This window comes from Odocoileus virginianus, chromosome 22, assembly GCF_023699985.2.
Source record: "Odocoileus virginianus isolate 20LAN1187 ecotype Illinois chromosome 22, Ovbor_1.2, whole genome shotgun sequence".
Taxonomy (NCBI): Eukaryota; Metazoa; Chordata; class Mammalia; order Artiodactyla; family Cervidae; genus Odocoileus; species Odocoileus virginianus.
This window is the reverse complement of record NC_069695.1, coordinates 25,208,510-25,226,686: the sequence shown is the minus strand read 5'-3', so window position 1 is coordinate 25,226,686 and position 18,177 is coordinate 25,208,510. Positions and strand designations below refer to the sequence as shown.

The window sequence follows — 18,177 nt, the reverse complement described above, 5'->3', positions numbered from 1 at the left end:
AGGCTGCCTGAGGAGTGTGAACGTCTGCTTGTGAGCCTCAGGGGACCCCCGAGGCAGCTGTGAGTTTCAGATAAATCATCCTGGGGGCAGGGGGAGATGGGATCCAGCAGTAGGGAATAAAAAGAAGGAAAACCAATGTGGTGGTCCAGTGGCTGGGACTTCAAAACTCTCTATGCAGGGGGCCTGGGTCTGATTCCTGGTCAGGGAACTAGATTCCACACGCTGAAACTAAGAGTTTGATGTCTCATCTAAGACCTGGGGCAGTCAAATAAATAAATTAAAATAAATAAATACAAATGGGCTTCTTTGGTGGCACCAGTGGTAAAGAATCTGCCTGCCAATGCAGGAGACACAAGAGATGTGGTTTAGATCCCTGAATCGGGAAGATTCCCTGGAGCAGGAAGTGGCAACGCACTCCAGTAATCTGGCCTGGGAAATCCCATGAACAGAGAAGCCTGGCTATAGGGTTGCAAAAAGTCAGACACAACTGAGCAATCACATGTGTTAAGCATAAAAAAATAAAGTAAGATAATTGAAAAGTAAAATTCCCTTAAAAATAAATAAAAAGGAGGAAAACTGAAGATCGAGGATGAGAAGAGAGAGGAGGGAAGGAACTGGAAACAAAGGGAAGCTGAGAGGTGGCTGGGTAGCAAAGGCAGAGGAAGGGAGAGAAAGTGGCCAGGAGAAGGGGGAACAGCAGGGCCTCGGTGGAGAGAAGGGAGCTGGTCATCAGGGCTCCCTCTGGCCAACGGCACCCACAGGACACGTCACTGGCTTTGGCTGCCTTCCCACTGGACCCATGCTGCTTTACTGGCGGGGGGTTGGGCTGGTTTCTTTTCACCCTTCGAAGCTCATACTTGAAATAACAGGGAGAGATGCACGTGCATGAAGGCCCCAGATTTCAAAATTGACTCTGGACCTTGGGAAGTGGAGGCCAATGAACAGAATCATCGCATCTGCTAGCGAAAGGGGCTGGGTCTCCTCATTTCTGTTCTCTGAGGATGGGGCTGCATGCGTGGCTCCCAGGCAAGGGCCATGTTGGAGAGCAAGGCCAGCACCCACAGCCTGCCACTGAGCTGCGCCCATATGCATGTACTCATGTGTGTACATGTGTGTACATGTACACACGCACACTCCCCACCAGACAGCAAGCCTCCCGAGAGTAGGAATTATGTCCGATGGTTTTAAACCCAGCACTTAGCTTGGTTCCTTCCCATAAGAGCAAATACTCAGCAAGGGTTCCCCGAATGAACCAGATCTAGAGGCCACGTGGCCATCAAGGACAAGGGAAGACAGAGCTGCAAAGAAAAGTGAGAAGGAGAATCTTGTTGTTTGACTGAAACACGAATTATGCCTCTCACTAGTGATCCCTTCACTGGGTGGATGGACTACAGAGGAAACTCCCTTTGTCCTCTGGCAGCTTTTATAAAGTGGCCTTGCAACGACTCAATGACAAGATAAGTATTTTTTGTGACAGTGTCTACCTGTGTCACACACATCACACAGTGTGAAACACAAACTATTACATGAGATACCAAAGAGCTGGAAAATAATACTGCCTGACATCTCTTACACTTTGGGAACTTATAAGGCTAAAATCCTACAGAATATTCTGTCAGGCTCTTTACAACAAGTTCCTGTCCTGGCCTGTTCCGTCTTGCAGAGGAAATAGCTCCTCAGGATATGCTGAATGGGCATAAAACAGTCTAGGAACTCAAAGAGCTGAAACACATTCTAGGTGCCTCACACAATGTAGAGGAAGCCTGCACCAGGACAACATATTTCTGAACCACACAAAAGAAGCAGGGGCTCTGTATTCAGGCACCAATGTGGCCTCCTTTCCTTGGAACTGTCCATCTTCCTTCTAATTGGCTACTGGACCGGGGACCTCTGAGGATAGGGAGGAAGATAGCAGAATAAAAACTGTCTTGCTTCAGGATGCATGAGAAAAATCTCCTGAGAACCTAGTTTTGTGTGGGAAAATTTTCTAAAACATACCCAAAGAAGATAGTTTTCTGGTGGCTAAGCCATAAACCACTGGGACTCCCCTCGCCTGTCTTCCCCCATAAACGCACTGCCTTGGCAGCCATGGGGATTAGTGTTTGATGGATGGAGAGTGTGCCTTCAGCCTTTGCCAGCATCTCCTTCTCCTCTGATCAATTTCTTGAACCACTGCTCATCTGATAGCAATGAGGTCTCCTCCCGGCAACCTCCTGCCCCATGCCACCCCCAACAAAACTGAGGTCCAAAGGAATAGCTCTGGTTTACTATATCCTGGCAAGAGCTAGGGCTTCCCAGGTGGCTCAGGGGTAAAGAATCTGCCTGCAATGAAGAGGCTGCAGAAGACTCGGGTTCAACCCCTGGGTTGGAAAGATGGAGGAGGGCATGGCAACCCACGCCAGTATCCTTGCCTGGAGAATCCCATAGACGGAGAAGCCTAATGGGTTATAGTCCATGGGGTCACAAAGAGTCAGACATGACTGCAGCCATGAGTTAAACCCCAGCATCTACCCATTATTATCATCTAGTGAGAGAGATTCAGAAGCTAAGGTGTAATTTAATTGCTCAGACAGAATGTTCTCTGACGGCGCACCTTAAAATGGAGGGAAAGGGGACTTCCCTGGCAGTCAAGTGGCTAAGACTTCGCCTTCTAATGCAGGGAGTGAGGGTTCTAGTTGGGGAGCTAAGATCCTACATGTCTTACAGCCTAAAACACAAAACATAAAGCAGAAGCAAAACGGTAACAAGTTCAGTAAAGACTTTAAAAACAGTCCACAGGAAAAGAAATCTTTTTTTAAAAAATGGAGGGAAAAGTGAGTGTGAAGTAATTCAGCCTGGTTACCTGGCACTGCACCCTACCCCCGCCCCCAACCCCACCCCCTGCTCACACAGTCACCTCTATTTAGGGCTCGGTAGAGGTGACGTCTGATGTCTGAGAGCCGAGTAGAGGGGGGAGAGGAAGCACAGATGGTCTGTTAGTAATATTCCGCATCAGTTTACTCACAATGCATACTCCCGAGCCATCCTGGCAGCGATTGGAATGCCCGTTACAGTTGCAGGGAACACACCGTCCAGTGTATAAGCCTTTGTTCTCATGATAGTATCCAGGGCTGCAACCCTGTTTTGCAAACAAAGCGTTGAGTCAATACAAAGAAAGAAATTTATTATCCAAGGCAGGTGACCATCTGACCATCGCATGATGGTCACCTTTCTATCTTCCCTACTTTGGTCAGTGTGAGAACTTCTACTTTCCAATGCAAGCCAGGTTCACTTGCTTTTTCCATCAGGTTTTCTGTTATTTTCACATCCTGGTAGGTATGTGAGTTTGTGTGGGAATGGGAGATGTGTGGTGGGGAAATCAGAGCAAAGGGGATGTGGGGGGTGGACTATGGAAGTTGGGTGCCTCTCCTTCTCAAGTCAATCATTTTGAGGGCCAGTGAAGGCATGGAAGGCTGAAAAAGCAAAGAGGATCAGGCCCTCAGTCCATCAGCACAGAGGACTTCTGAGCTAATCCCTTCAAGTTCAAGTTCTCTTTGGGTAGCCACTCCTTCTCCAAGTGTGGATTTGGGCTGGTGGGGGAGCTATATGGGAGGAGGGGAAAGGCGGGGTCACCACTGGGATTTAAGAAATAATGGCAGGTCCAGTGGAACCCATTCACTGCCACTCACCAGACTACAGGTGACAGGGAACCCTGGGGAAAGGAAACAGCTTGCATTCTCCTCCCAGTGAACACAAAGACCCAGCTTAAGGCAATTTCCTTGAATGTGGTCTCGTTCTCTTGTTCAACATTGCTTTGATTAACCCTATCTCCTCTATATTGTCTTTTTCCAGTGTAATGCTGCAAGTAACTATTTTTCATGTGGATGAGAATTATGGTTTTATTTTGATGGACTGATATATTTTTTGAAAAGTCTAGTTAAGAACGTCCCTGGGACTTCCCTGGTGGGCCAGAGGTTAAGAATCTGCCCGCCAATGCAGGGGAACAGGTTTGATCTCTGGCGCGGGAAGAATCCAACTGCTCTGGGGCAACTAAGTCCATGCACCACAACCACTCAAGCCTGTGTGCCTACAGCCACAAAAATGAGAACCTCGAGCACTGAAAACTAGAGAGTAGCCCCTGCTTGCCCCAGTTAGAGAAAGCCTATACACAGTGATGAAGACCCAGCACAGCCATAAATGATTAAATAAATAAATTTAAAAAAAGAATGCCCTCAGTAGAAAAAAAAAAAGCAATTATTCTTATACTAGTCATTAAAAGTTACTTAGATTTCTGCCTCTAAAGAGAATTTCTGCCTTGAAAGTCATTTGCTTCATTTTGGCAAAGCCAATCGCTGATTAAACTCAAGTGTAGTCTCTAGTGTCCTTCACTGATCTCCTACAGGGCCTATCTTTAAGGCATCAAGAAAAATTAATACTTCAAGATAAAGATGATCTTTAATCTAATCTCTTTAAACAGCACATACATCTATGAGACTCTGAAGCTATAGCCAAGGGAAATTTGCTTTCATTCATTCATGGCCTTAAAGGTCTCTACCTGGGCAGGCCAGAGGGAAAAAGAAGCTCACACACACTCCCCAGAGTTGAATATTCCAGTTGCTGCTAGAAATTCCTTCTAAAACTACACAATGATGCCAAATCATACACAATAACAATACTATAATTTCCAGTGTAATTTTCCCTTCAGCTATTAGGAACCATGTTGAGGCAAAAGAATGCACTACAAAAACTTATATTACTGAATGGGCTTGTCTAAGGAGAATCCAAACATGACAGGAATGTTCTTGAGCTGAAAGCACAACTGAGAGATACATTTGAACTTAATTCAACCAGTGGCGGTATGATCATATCTAAAATCTCTACTAATAAGGCACAAAGGCCTTATAATTATCACCATATACCCCATTACATGCTTATAAAATTATCCAATTTAATAAAGAACAAATTATCTAATAATAAATATATATGATTTATTTATGACAAGCCCAGTAAAAGCTTTAATTAAACATTCTTTGGTGAGTGAGGATGGTCTATCCTGAGCAAAGTTAAATCACCCATCTTACTTTGCTTTTGCTTAGAAATGGAAAAGCTTTCTGCAAGAACTATGCATCTTGTGACTCTCAAAACATTTGTCAGTTATGGGAATACAATTGTTTTCTCACCCCTATAAAGTATACAAACGCTACATTTAACATACAATTCTGTTCAACTATTCAGACTGTATTGAAGACTTATTCTAAATGAAAACGAAAGTGTCCTAACATGTTACTTCAGTAAAGGGGCTTTGCAACTAATGATTTTTTAAGTGACAATTTTTCAGGATAACTTTTCCAATAAACTTTTGCAGTACAAATGATAAAATGATGTCTCTATCAAGCTTCCTGAATCACTTTAGCAGCCATAGAGTTTATTTCTCTGTGAATATACAGGTACCATCCAGGAACTTTAAATACAGTGAAAGTAGAATTTATGAGTGTTTAAAGCCTGGCAAATTGAAGCACATTTGTTAGGTATTACACAAAATTGATCTCATCACTTTTCTTAATCTTAAATAGGGATTCCACTGATTCTCACGGTTTACTTTATGGGTAATTTTTCTCCCAAGCAGAACCTGGAAACCTACAGGCATCCAGACTCTTATCCTAAGGCTTGGGTTCGTCTACAAAGGGCACAAAGCTTCCTAGACATGCACATCCCACAGGCATTCAAACTCTAGCTGCCTCGGCATTTCCAGGTGGGCTGATGTTTATAGGGTTCGTGGTTAACAGCCCAGGAGAGCGATCTGTCAGGGCCCATAATGAACACTGCCAGTCAGCGGATGGGGGAGCCATCGGCCCCTCCCCCAGCCCACCCACTCCTCACTCATCACCCTGCCTTGAAATCTCAGGGAGCTGGGAACCCTTCCCCACCCAAAGCAAAACGTAAAAGGGCCATTACCTGCCTGGGCTTAAGCTCCACATAACTTGCTTGCAGTTGGTTTTGACCCGGAGATGGAGGAAGCATTACCCTTTGCTGCTGTGAACTGTACCCCAGACACTGCCCCAGGGCTGCCCCAAAGATCCACAGCCATCCCGCGCTCCGGGCAGACCACCTCACTGCCGGGGGCATCATGGTCCCTGGGCGTCCTGCTGGCTGCACGCAGACCTCTGCCTCCTCCTCTTATACCTGCCCTTCCTGCTCGCTGCCCAGGCTGGGCTGACTCAGGTAGAAGGCAGGCTGTCTGCGGCAGGAGGCCCCACCTGTAAACTTCACCCGTGAGTCAGCCTGGGAGAGAGCGCGCATAACAGTCCCGCGGGGAAGCGCGCCACTCTGTAATTCCCGGCAGGTGGGGCAGGCATCACCTTCTACCCACCTCACCCCGAGACGGCACTCGAAGCTATAAATCACAGGCTGAGTCATGCGCCTAGAACACGCCCTGGGCAGGAGGGTGGTGAGCCAGAGGTCCCTCTCTTTCCCTTGGGCTAGGAATTTCACTTAATCGGGCTAGAAAAGACAGAGAAGGCAGGGGGACAAAGAACGGAGGCACCTGCGGACTAAAAGTTACCTGGCAGGAATCCCGAGAAAACCACAGTGAGTATATTATATTTTAACCTGCAAAACAGATCGCATTTTAATCTGCAAAAATATTATACCTGCAGGTTAAAAAAAGAACCAATGTGCAGATCACCTTTAGGGTTTTCTGCAATCCAGGGGTCAGCAGGGAAACTGAAGGAGGTTGCTAATTCCATATCCGACAGGCGTCTGGAATCTCAAGATGACAGTGTTTGCTATTTCCTATTCACCGTAACACCCACTTTGCTTTCTTTCCCTCTCTTCAGGAAGAGGAAATATTTGCAGCTTGAGATGTGAAATAGTTTCATGTTATACCACACCGAGGACAGTCAAGTTGACTGGGTCTCCACTGAGGATCTGCTGTGAGCTGGAAACTTGGACTGAAATTTCCCCTGAAGAATCAGGATGTTTTCTGGACTATAACTTTTGGGGGATGGGTGCTGGAAGGAGGCCCTGGATTAAGGAAAGGCAAGAGGACCCTGCGTCAGCTCCTGGGAAGGCAGTGGCTCACATATTGGGAGGTGCACAGTTACTTCCTTCCTGCTTCCCAGAAAGTCCAGATTTCTGCAACTCCCAGGATCCACTGTGCTCCTAATGCTTTCTGATGGGTTTTGAGACAAGTGATTTTTTTTTTTTCACTTTTAATACCTGCAGGTGGTCCAGGTAAGATAAGACGCTAGAAACCCAGCAGAAACTTGTTTGATGGTCCGAGGGCTCCAGGCCGTCCAACAGGGCTGGACAGCAGACAGGAGCGCCAGCCAAAGGGGCCCTCCAGGGCATTTGACGGTTAAGGGGCAGCTCCTACCTGACATGAGTCGCCTGTGTAGTCAGGGGGGCAGGCACACATCTCCACGCTCTGTGCTCGACGGCCACTTCCTGTTTCCGAGGCTTCCTCCAGGCCCACCCCGCTCAGGGTGAGCCGCTGCGTCTCGGTGAAGTAGAGGCCCCGGAGGTGCACACCTCGCAGGCTAGACAGCACGGTCATCAGCTCCTCCCGGGACACGGGGGCATGGCTACTGGCATGTCTGAAGTTTCCCTACATGTGAACGCAGAGAGGCGAACTCAGTCCCAGGGACTGCAGAGACAGCCAGCCAGAAGGAACCCAACAAGAGACACTGAAAACGCATCAGGTGCAGAGTAACAAACTGATGGTTACCAAGAGGGGAAGGTGGGATAAACTGGGAGATTGGGACTGACATATACACACTGCTGTTCAGTCATTCAGTTGTGTCCAACTCTTTGCAACCCCATGGACTGTAGTAAGCCAGGCTTCCCTAGTTTACTATGTATACACTACATAGTTTATAGTATGTAGTGTATACATAATAAAGTGTTCCCCAGTTCCCTAGTTTATCATGGCTAAACTAAACATTACTATGTATAACTAGATAACTAGTGAGAGCCTGCTGTCTAACACAGGGAACTCTACTCAATGCTCTGCGCGCATGCGTGCTAAGTCACTCGAGTCCGACTCTTCGCGGCCCTGTGACTGTAGCCCACCAGGCTCCTCTGTCCACGGAGTTCTCCAGGCAATAATACCAGAGTGGGCAGCCAGTCCCTGCTCCAGGGGATCTTCCTGACCTAGGGATTGAACCCTGGTCTCCTGCATTGCAGGCAGATTCTTCACCTCCTGAGCCACCACGGAAGCCTAGTGTACAGGAGTGTTAGCTATATTCACGGGGATTGTGCAACAGATCTCCCGGACTTTATCATCCTGCAAAACTGAAACTCAGCAACTATTAAGCAATAACTGCCATTTCCTCCTCCCTTAGCCCCTGGCAACCACCATTCTTCTTTCTGTTTCTATGAATTTGAGGCCTTTAAATGCCTCATATTAGTGGAATCACACAGTAGTTACCTCTTCATGACTTGCTTATTTCACTTGGTGGAATGTGCTCAAATTTCATTCATGTTCTAGCATATGACAGAACTTTCTTCTTTTTAAGGCTGAATAACATTCCAGTGCGGAGAAGGCAATGGCAACCCACTCCAGTACTCTTGCTTGGCAAATCCCATGGATGGAGGAGCCTGGTGGGCTGCAGTCCATGGGGTTGCGAAGAGTTGGACACGACTGAGCGACTTCACTTTCTTTTCACCTTCATGCATTGGAGAGGGAAATGGGAACCCACTCCAGTGTTCTTGCCTGGAGAATCCCAGGGACGGGGGAGCCTGGTGGGCTGCCGTCTATGGGGTCGCACAGAGTCAGACACGACTGAAGTGACTTAGCAGCAGCAGCAGCAACATTCCAGTGTATATGTGCCACATTTTCTTCATCCCGTTGGCTGTCAATAGACATCTCACTTGCTTCCACCTTTTTGCTATTGTGAACAGTGTTAAAGTGAACATGATTGTGCAAATATCTTCAAAACCCTATTTCCAATTATTTGGAATATAGAGTTCACCCTTGAACAAAGCAGGTATTAGGGGTGACAACCCTCTGGGAGTCAAAAATCTGCAAAAATCTTCCCAGTCCACTCTCCACATCTGTGTCTTCAAATTCATCAATTCGACCAACTGCAGATCACGTAGTACTGTAGTATTTAGTGGCAAAAGATTCAGGCTTTTTTTTTTTTTCTGCAATAAGTGCTTTTCAGATTACTGCTAGCCTTTGGTTAATTGTCAAGAATTCTAAACTAGTTGATTCCAACCACGTTTGCCAGTTTTCTCACTGCTTTTGTGAAGGAAAAATTGGGAGAGGTTCTTCACCATTTTTGCAGCATAACATCTCTCATATAAACAGAGACATATAATATGTGGATTTTTGTGTCTTGCTTCTTTCCTTCAGGATAATATTTTGGGGTTTTATCCACACTGTGGAAGCTACCAATACTTTCTGTTCTATTTATTGTCAAATGGTATTCCACTATATGGATGGACCAGTACAGAAATGTTACAGCATGTCTGCAAGTTTAAGGTACTTGAAAAGGTATCCCCTTGAGGATATATTTAACAATTCTCATTGGACATATTTAAATATTTTTATTTAATTCTCTATTTGCCTGTGCCATGTCTTATTTGTGGCACTCAGATCTTCCATCTTTGTTTCCTCATATGGGACTTTTAGCTGCACCTTCTGAACTCTTAGTTGCAGCATGTGGAATCTAGCTCCCTGACCAGGGATTGAACCTGTGCCCCCACCCCACCCCCACACTGGGAGCTGGAAGTCTTGGCCAGCACACCACCAAGGAAATCCCTGGACAAATTTAATAATATAATTGGAACACTGTTTAAAGGAATAGTTGTAACCAAGTAGGTGTAATACAATGTTCTACAATTTGATAGGGCTTCCTAGGTGGCACTAGAGGTAAAGAACCCACCTGCCAATGCAGGAGACATAAGAGATGTGGGTTCAATCCCTGGGTCGGGAAGATCCCCTGGAGGAGGGCATGGCAACCCACTCCAGTATTCTTGCCTGGAGAATCCCATGGACAGAAGAGCCTGCCAGGTTACAGTCCATGGGGTCACAAAGAGTTGGACATGACTGAAGGGACTTAGCATGCACACACACACAATTTGATAAGCTTTCCTTTACTTAGCTATATTATTCTTATTTCTCTTGGTATTAGATGTGCTTGTGACTTTTCTATTTATTCACCCCAAGCACACTTGTTGGACAGTCACCAGGTTCCAGGCACTGAGGGAATCCTGAGGACAAATGTGAGCTATATCGGAGCATGACAGACGCATGGAGTTTATAAATAAGGACACTTAACTGTAAAACAGGAGACAGGATGGTCTCCTGTTTAAGTGCCATAAAGATAGTGCAAACAAAGCCCTGTGAGGTTGGAGCTCTGTATACTTCATATAATTTCTAATTTTAATTTATATATCTAAATTATATTTACATAAATAAAATTAATATTTTAAATTCATAAAGTAAGCAAAAAGAAAAACCAACTCTTTGAAAGAACTAAGTCATAGGACAGAAAAGTTCATCAAGAACCGTTTCAGGGACTTCCTTGGTGGTCCAGTGGTTAATCTGCACAGTTTCCAGGGCAAGGGGTACAAGTTCGAGCCCCGGTCAGGGAACCAAGATCCCACATGCTCTGCAGCGTGACCGAAAAAAAAAAGACAAAAGAAAGAACCACTTCACATTCACTTTTCCCTTACCTCCACCATCTGCACTCGCCCATGATGCAGCCGGTCTGGCCGGGGGTGATTTGGCTCATGGTAGATGATGGACATGTGCTGACCCTGTGGAAGAGAAATATGAAATGTGTTGGAAGCTTGGCTGGTATGTTTAGAAGTTTATGGCTCATTTGAGATGGATCTGCTTTACATAAAATGACTGATTCTAAAAAGTAACTGCAAGATGAACTGACAAGCAAAAGGATTAGTAACACAGAAATGGAAAAATAAGACCTAATGGAGTTCATTTTCACAAATAGGAAACCAGGAAAGTTCCTTTGACTAAAAGTGGCTTAAAAAGATGGAAACAATTAAAAAAAAAAAAAAAACATGCTTTGCAGATAACATGAGGGACCAGTTCCCCTGCTGTCTAGGACCAGACAGGGAGCAAGAAAGTGCTTTGGTGGGTGGGTTAGTGGGGAGGGCAGAGAGGGCAGAAGGCTGGTAGGCCAGCTGGGAGCTGCGCAGGTGGCATGGACAGGGTGCTGCGGGGCTGGCACGTGGAGCAGGGCTCACCCCACAGCCCAATACCCTGTGGGAACCAGCCCCATCACTCAGCCTCTGCATGCCGGTCCCCATTACAGCAGCTCTTGAGGGCAAATGGGACAGTCAGCACCCACCACCAGCACCCTCACCCCACAACCACACAGAGGAGCTCAGCTCTTCTGCTGTGGCACCAAACCCCTAAAGGTTTCCTTCATCAGAGTCGGCCTTTCACAAAGAAGAGCATTATCTACAATCACTCAACGAAAACCTTAATCTAAAAAACATGCCCAATAAGCTTTTAATTTCAGTGGTTTGGAACAAAGCAGCAGAGTATATGTTTTATGAGCCTAAATTACTTTCCAAGTTTGAAGATAAATTAAAAAGAAATTTTGGTCATCACTTCTCCACGAGCCCCAACAGTTTGCATAATAACAGAGGCAGTAAAATATAGGCATACTAACGGCCTGAATTTGAGATGCTCTGCAAAAAAATAATGAAGCCTATCTACAGCATGTCATAATAGTATTTTTATTGTGGAACTATTTTTCCTTGGACTTTAAAGTCCTGGGTCCCTCATTTTCAAGATGTTTTGCAAAGGAAGGTTCCTTTGAGTTTTTAAAACAACAGTTCAATACATTTGGGTGCCAGCAGAAACATAACATAGCACGGCCGTGCATAAACACAGAAAGCTACCAGGATGCGAGGCCCTCAGCCGGCATGAGGCGTGTGGGGTTTTCCAGTCATCACTTACACAAAATACACAAAGAAGTCCTCAGGAAGCTGGAATTGCATCACATTAATCACAGCACATGAACCAGAAACAGAGTCGAGATCAGGCGATGGCACCCCATCCCATGTTCAGGGTTCTGTACATTGTAGGGATTCAAAGCAGGATGGTATATCACCCCTGCCTTCAAGGAAATTGCTAGACTGTAGTTCTGGACTGTGTGCCCTGCACATAGCATGTGGGTGTCACTTCTCAAAAAACCAAAAGGGCTCCCCAGTGTCTTGTGTTTGTGCTCAGTCGCTTAGTCACAACTCTTTGAGACCCCGTGGACTGTAGCCAGGCTCCTCTATTCATGGAACTCTTCAGGCCAGAACACTGGGGTGGGTCACCATTTCCTCCTCTGGGGATCTTTCTGACACAAGGATGGAACCTGGGTCTCCTGCATTGCAGGCGGATTCTTTACCACTGAGCCACCAGAGAAGCCCATCTCCCCTTAGATTACACTTTTTCTTTTTGACAACAGGGACCACCTGTCCTTCATGAGCCCAGCAATGTGACTTTGCAAAAAGGGAAGTCTCAAAAGTGTTTGTGCTATGAAATTGAAAGACAGAAACATAAAATAAGTTTATGATGAGGTAATGATTGTGAGAAGCTAGGAGGGAAATGGTTAAGTACTTGGGAGGGAAGGAAAGAGAAATGATTCGGGGCTGGGATGGTCAGGCACTCAGGATCTGGCGGAGGTGCTACATGCTCTCAACTTCCCTTCGAGTTTCTACAAAATACTGGAAATGACTTAATCCAGACTTCTTGCAGGCCACTTACCAAGATGTCCTAGGACTTGCCTGGTAGCTCAGTGGTGAGGAGTCTGCCTGCCAGTGCAGGAGACACGGGTTCAATCCCTGATCTGGAAAGATCTCACATGCTGCAGAATGACTAGGCCTGTGAGCCACAGCTACTGGGCCTGTGCTCTAGAACCGGGGCGCTGCACCTGCTGAGCCCACATGCCCCAGAGCCTGTGCTCAGCGAGAAGAGAAGCCACTGAATCACAAGGAAGAGTAGCCCCCCAGACTCAACTAGAGCAGCAGCGAAGGTCCAGCACAGCCAGAAACAAATATGTAAATAAAATTATTTTTTAAGAAAAGATGTCGTAAAATCAGATCAGCACCAGCTGCAACCGCCACTTCCTGTCACTTGGCTTGTGCTCCGATACCTACAATGAGCTGCACATCCGGCTTTTTCTCCAGGGGAACCATGTCAGCAGGTAGTCCAAATGACTTGATCTGGTAGGTGAGGTAGCCACCGTAAGACGAAACCTAAAATTGAAATAACAGCGTTAATAGCACAAGCATTGCAACACACCATGGCCACATCAATCTGTCTATGAAGCACACAGCTCTGGGAAGACACGCTATCAGCCCGTTGACAGCAGTCATTTCTAGAGAGTGGAATTGAAGTTGGTGTTTTAACTCTCTACTTTATACCATTTTATATTGGTTAAAATGTTTAATGTGAAGATGATTGAGTTTTACAAGCAAGAGGATACTTCCCTTAAAAAGAAAAAAATAATAGTCACACGGAAACAAATAAGATCCTTTTATTCTAGATGGCTACTAAACCACAGCTATTCTAAGAAATCTAGGCCACTGCCTTTCTATTTAGCTGAGAGAACTGGTTAATACCTATCAGCTACAAGATGAACTTCCAAAAATAAACTAAAAAAAAAAAACTTCCCCTGAGCACAGATGGTGACTGTTTCCTAAGTGATCCTGCATTCTCTTGGGTGCATGAGCCATGTCCGACTATGTGTGTCTGTGCTACGTCAGTTCACACGTGTCCAACTCCGTGCGACCCTATGGACTGTAGCCCACGAGGTTCCTCTGTCCATGGGATCCTCCAGGCAAGAACACTGGAGTGGGTTGCCATGCCTCCACCAGGGGATCTTCCCAACCCAGGGATTGAACCTGTGTCTTCTGCAGCTCCTGTACCATGGGTGGATTCTTTACCGCTGAGCACTGGGGAAGCCCATGTCCGACTGTACCACCAGGCATATGGGCCGCCTCTCGGTGCCGCATTAGCAGCATGATGGTAACAGAGACGTGGAAGTGAATGATCAGGGTTTTCTGGACAGCATCTTTCTGGACAGACTTTACATCTGGTCCTGACATCTCTCCCCCTCAAAGTAAAAACTGATCAAGAAGGAAGGAGTGACTGAGCGATGAAAATCACAGGCAATGTCACCTCAGGGTAGGTAGACAAAGTACCCTTAACTGAGATGCAAATAAGCTGGAGCAGGGAGGTGGGGCAGCCCTTTAGACTGCAGGTCCACTGAAGTTCTACCCTAGAACCTACAGCCTACACAGCTTCACCTAGTTATGACCAGAGTCTGGAAGTACTCAAGAGAATATCTTGAATTCTCTTATTGAGATTAAGTATTCCTTTTTTGCTGGGCTGACATCATTTGTTTTTCACTTTTTATTTTACATTGGAGTATAGGTGATCAACAACACTGTGTTAGTTTCAGGTAGACAGCAGAGTGATTAAGTTATACATATACATGTATCCATTCTTTTCTAATTCTTTTCCCATTTAGGTTGCTACATAATATTGAGGAGAGTTCCCCATGCTATACAGGAGATCCTTGTTGGTTATCTATTGATATTTTAAATATAGACATTTGAACACATCAATTAAAAACTCCTGATCTATCCCTCTCCCCAGCCCCTTCCCTCTGCTGGTAACCCTAAGTTCGTTCTCTAAGACTGTGAGTCTGTTTCTGTTTTGTAAGTAAGTCCATTTGCATCATCTTTTTAGATTCTGCATGTAAGCAACATTATATGATATTTGTCTATCTCTGTCTGGCTTATTTCACTCCACATGACAGTTTTGAAGTCCATCATGCAGGTGGCATTATTTCACTCTTTTGAATGGCTGAGTGATGTTCCATTGTATATACACACCACATCTTCTTTATCCATTCACCTGTCAATGGACACTGAGATCGCTTCCGCTGTCTTGGCTATTGTAAACAGTAATTAATAAATATTGGGGTGTGTGTATCTTTTTGGACCATGTTTTTCTCTGGAAAAACATGCTCAGGAGTGAGGCTGCAAGGTCCTATGGTAGCTTTACTTTTATAGTTTTTAAAGGAATTTAAGGTTTTAAAAATAGGTCTACATATTCTTTCATTCTCCTGTCCTCTAGAGGTGGAGCTTAATTCTCCTCCCAGCGTATAGGCTGGGCTTAGTGACTGTGTTCTAAAGAACAGAATATAGTGGAAACGAGAGTGTGTCATTTCTGAAATGAGGTTACAAAAATATTGTTTTTTCTCTCACATTTGCCTTGGTGGAAGCCAACTGTAGTATCATGAGGACTCTCACACAGCCTTTGGAGGGCCTCAGATGAACAGGAACTGAAGCCACCAACCCACAGCCAGCCAAGGACAGAGGCCGGCTGACGACCCCACCAGCAAGCATGGAAATGGATCCCCAGTCCCAAATGACTGCAGCCCAGACTGACGTCTTGACCACAACCTCATGAGAGACCCTGAGCCACCTTGATCCACGGAAACTGGCTGAGATAATAATGGTGTGCTGCTTTAAGCTGCCAAGTCTGCAGGCGGTCTGTTACCCAGGACAAGATGCCTAGTGGGTACAGGGCTCGCCCTGTGGACGTGAAGAGACATGTCACGAGAGGGAGAAGTGGGGTTATGTGAGAAGAGGTCAGCACCCACAGCCCTTCAACCCAAAGACAGCGTCAGAGAGCTCAGGCTGAGAAGACCTGAGCATCGAATCATTCTAGATGTGAGAGTGTGGCATCGTCTGGGCAGGGCTCTGTGAAATACCCCTCTTCTCCAAAGCTCTACCCTGGGCCCCCAGAGGCATGTGTCACCGGAGGATGTTGCTATGGGAGGCTCACACTTCTCTCCTTATAAATGAGTGTAGGTGGCCTGATCCTGGAATGATAATTTATGCAACAAAGGAAAAGCAACTTGTTTATAAGCTCCCTGAGGAGCATCTAATCACGTCACTCACAATTTCCCAATTTATTCCTCTCCCCCGCACCCTGTCCCCTGTGGTAACCATCAGCTTGTATTCTACATCTGTGACATGTATACACTACACTCCATAAAATATGTAACAGTAAGGACCTACTGTATAGGGAACTCTACCCAATCCTCTGTAATGACCTATATGTGGAAAGAATCTAAAGAAGAGTGGATAGCAGATTTACTTTGCTGGATAGCAGAAACTAACATAACATTGTAAATCAACTGTACCCCAATAAATTTTTTTTTAAAAAGAAAGAATTTATTCATAGCCACACGTGACTCTATTAATGAAAGCTGTGCTGTTGCTGGTTCCTGGGCTTCTTTTAATAAGCTCATGAGTCACCCTGCAGCTTTTGTTTTCCTGACAAGGGGTCTTTCTTCTGCTTTAAAACAAAGAATTCTCAGCACTGGCATTTAAAAAGATACATGTGCCATTTGAAGCAGGTATTATTTAAACGGGTTATTTCCATGGGGGGAAATTCTTTGGCATTAAGTGAAAACCAAGAAGAACCTGGTGCGTTGTTCCTTCGCTGGTGAGCATGCATGTGGGGCCCCTGAGATATGTATGCCTTCAGTCCCTCCATCATCTGCACCTGTGATTAACCCGTGCGAGCTCGGTCGCTCAGCCGTGTCCGTGACCCCTTGTGACCCTATGGACTGTAGACCGCCAGGCTCCTCTGCCCATGAGGTTCTCCAGGCAAGAATGATGGAGGGGGTTGCCGTTTCCTCCTCCAGGAGATCTTCCTGACCCAGGGATAGAACCCAAGTCTCCTGAGTCTCCTGTATTGGCAGGAGGATTCTTTACCACTGAGCCACGTGGGAAGCCTGTGATTAACCTAAGTTCTCCAATTTTAGTAACCTGAACTTCTGGAACCTTCCTTCCAGACATCTGGTTAATGATGCCCATGTGGTGAAGGAGGAAGTCCAGCAAGGACACGGGAGAACAGCAGGATGTGGTTACCTTGTCCCCCAGGTAGGAAGGCGGGGCAACCCAGGAGGCGCTCCGGACCGTGGCGGGCAGTTCCTGGAGGTCGGCCACCACACTGCTGCTGCCGGGGTTGAAGGAGACGGGGATCTCCACTCCATCCGCCGTCTGCAGGCGCCAGCCCATCATGTCCACAAACTGAAACACAGAAGCAAGGGATGGAGCCATGTGCCCGTGACTCCTCTGGTGATGGTTGAATCATGAAGAGCAGAAAGAGCCGTGGGGCAGCCACCTTACTGCAAAGGCTGCCCTCGGGTGTCTCCTCCTGTCTCTGATTCCTGCTCAGCCCCCAGCTGACCCATCGAGACGAGGAGTTCTCAAAGGATAGTGGCCATATGCACGTGGGATTTGTCCTTTAGCCCTGCACACATCCTGACATTTAGTAGGTGTCCAATAACTGTTCGAATAATATGCAAATAAGGGTGTGGATCATAACTAGGATCGTGGGCGCATTTTAATGGTGAGCTCCTTGGCGAGAAAATGTGATGTGAAATACAGTGGCCTGCTGTCGTTGTTTTTCTCTAAATGGAGCATCAGAATTAAATACTCCCCTGATCACAAAGGAAGCCAGGAGTTAAATTACGAGGGGAAGAAAAAGAAGGAGCTGACAAGGCATAGATTTGGAATCACGCTTCAGGGGTCCCCTGGGGATAAGAAGAGGCCCCTTCAGGGTGGATTTACAAAGTAACTTTCTCCCCCAACTACAAGCTTGTGCCCCTTTCAGGAGGTAGGCAGTAAAACAGACACAAAAATCTTTCTTTGAACATCTGCTGGACATAATACATGACTCACTCCATAGCGTCACAAAACAGTCAGACAGGACTTAACAACTAAACAACAAATACATGACTCACACAAGAAAGCAAGCATGGGATCATGAAGGCAACACAAGTTTTAGCTTTCTGGAGTTGATTTTAAAAGTGGCCAAAGATAAGATGTGGTAAAACAGGTGAGAAGGAAGATAAGCAGGAAAGTAAGTAAGAAGAAGAGAGGGAGGAGAACAACTAACTCTAATGAGTGTTTATTGAGCAACTACTACATTTCAGATCCTGCTCAAGGCACTGGGATTATATCAAGGAGGTTACATGCGAGTGGTGAAAGAAAAGAGATGTGAGATCAAAACCACAATGAGGTACCATTACACGCCAGTCAGGATGGCTGCTATCCAAAAGTCTACAAGCAATAAATGCTGGAGAGGGTGTGGAGAAAAGGGAACCCTCTTACACTGTTGGTGGGAATGCAAATTAGTACAGC

At 45.9% G+C, this 18,177-nt stretch overlaps 1 protein-coding gene across 5 annotated transcripts in view; it reads right to left on the bottom strand.

Moving 5' to 3' along the window:
- Window positions 1-18,177, bottom strand: part of LAMA3 (laminin subunit alpha 3) — a 246,512-nt gene that overhangs the window by 72,148 nt on the left and 156,187 nt on the right. For 4 of the 5 annotated variants that reach the window (XM_070452750.1, XM_070452751.1, XM_070452752.1 and 1 more), the window contains 5 exons: window positions 16,900-17,061; window positions 13,105-13,203; window positions 10,660-10,743; window positions 7,355-7,585; window positions 3,005-3,118 (listed from right to left, as the gene is read on the bottom strand). In XM_070452750.1, coding sequence (XP_070308851.1) covers window positions 3,005-3,118; window positions 7,355-7,585; window positions 10,660-10,743; window positions 13,105-13,203; window positions 16,900-17,061 — 690 coding nt within the window. Of the gene's footprint in view, window positions 1-3,004; window positions 3,119-5,934; window positions 6,143-7,354; window positions 7,586-10,659; window positions 10,744-13,104; window positions 13,204-16,899; window positions 17,062-18,177 lie in introns of those variants that run through there. The other variant, XM_020870507.2, reaches the window with a different exon arrangement.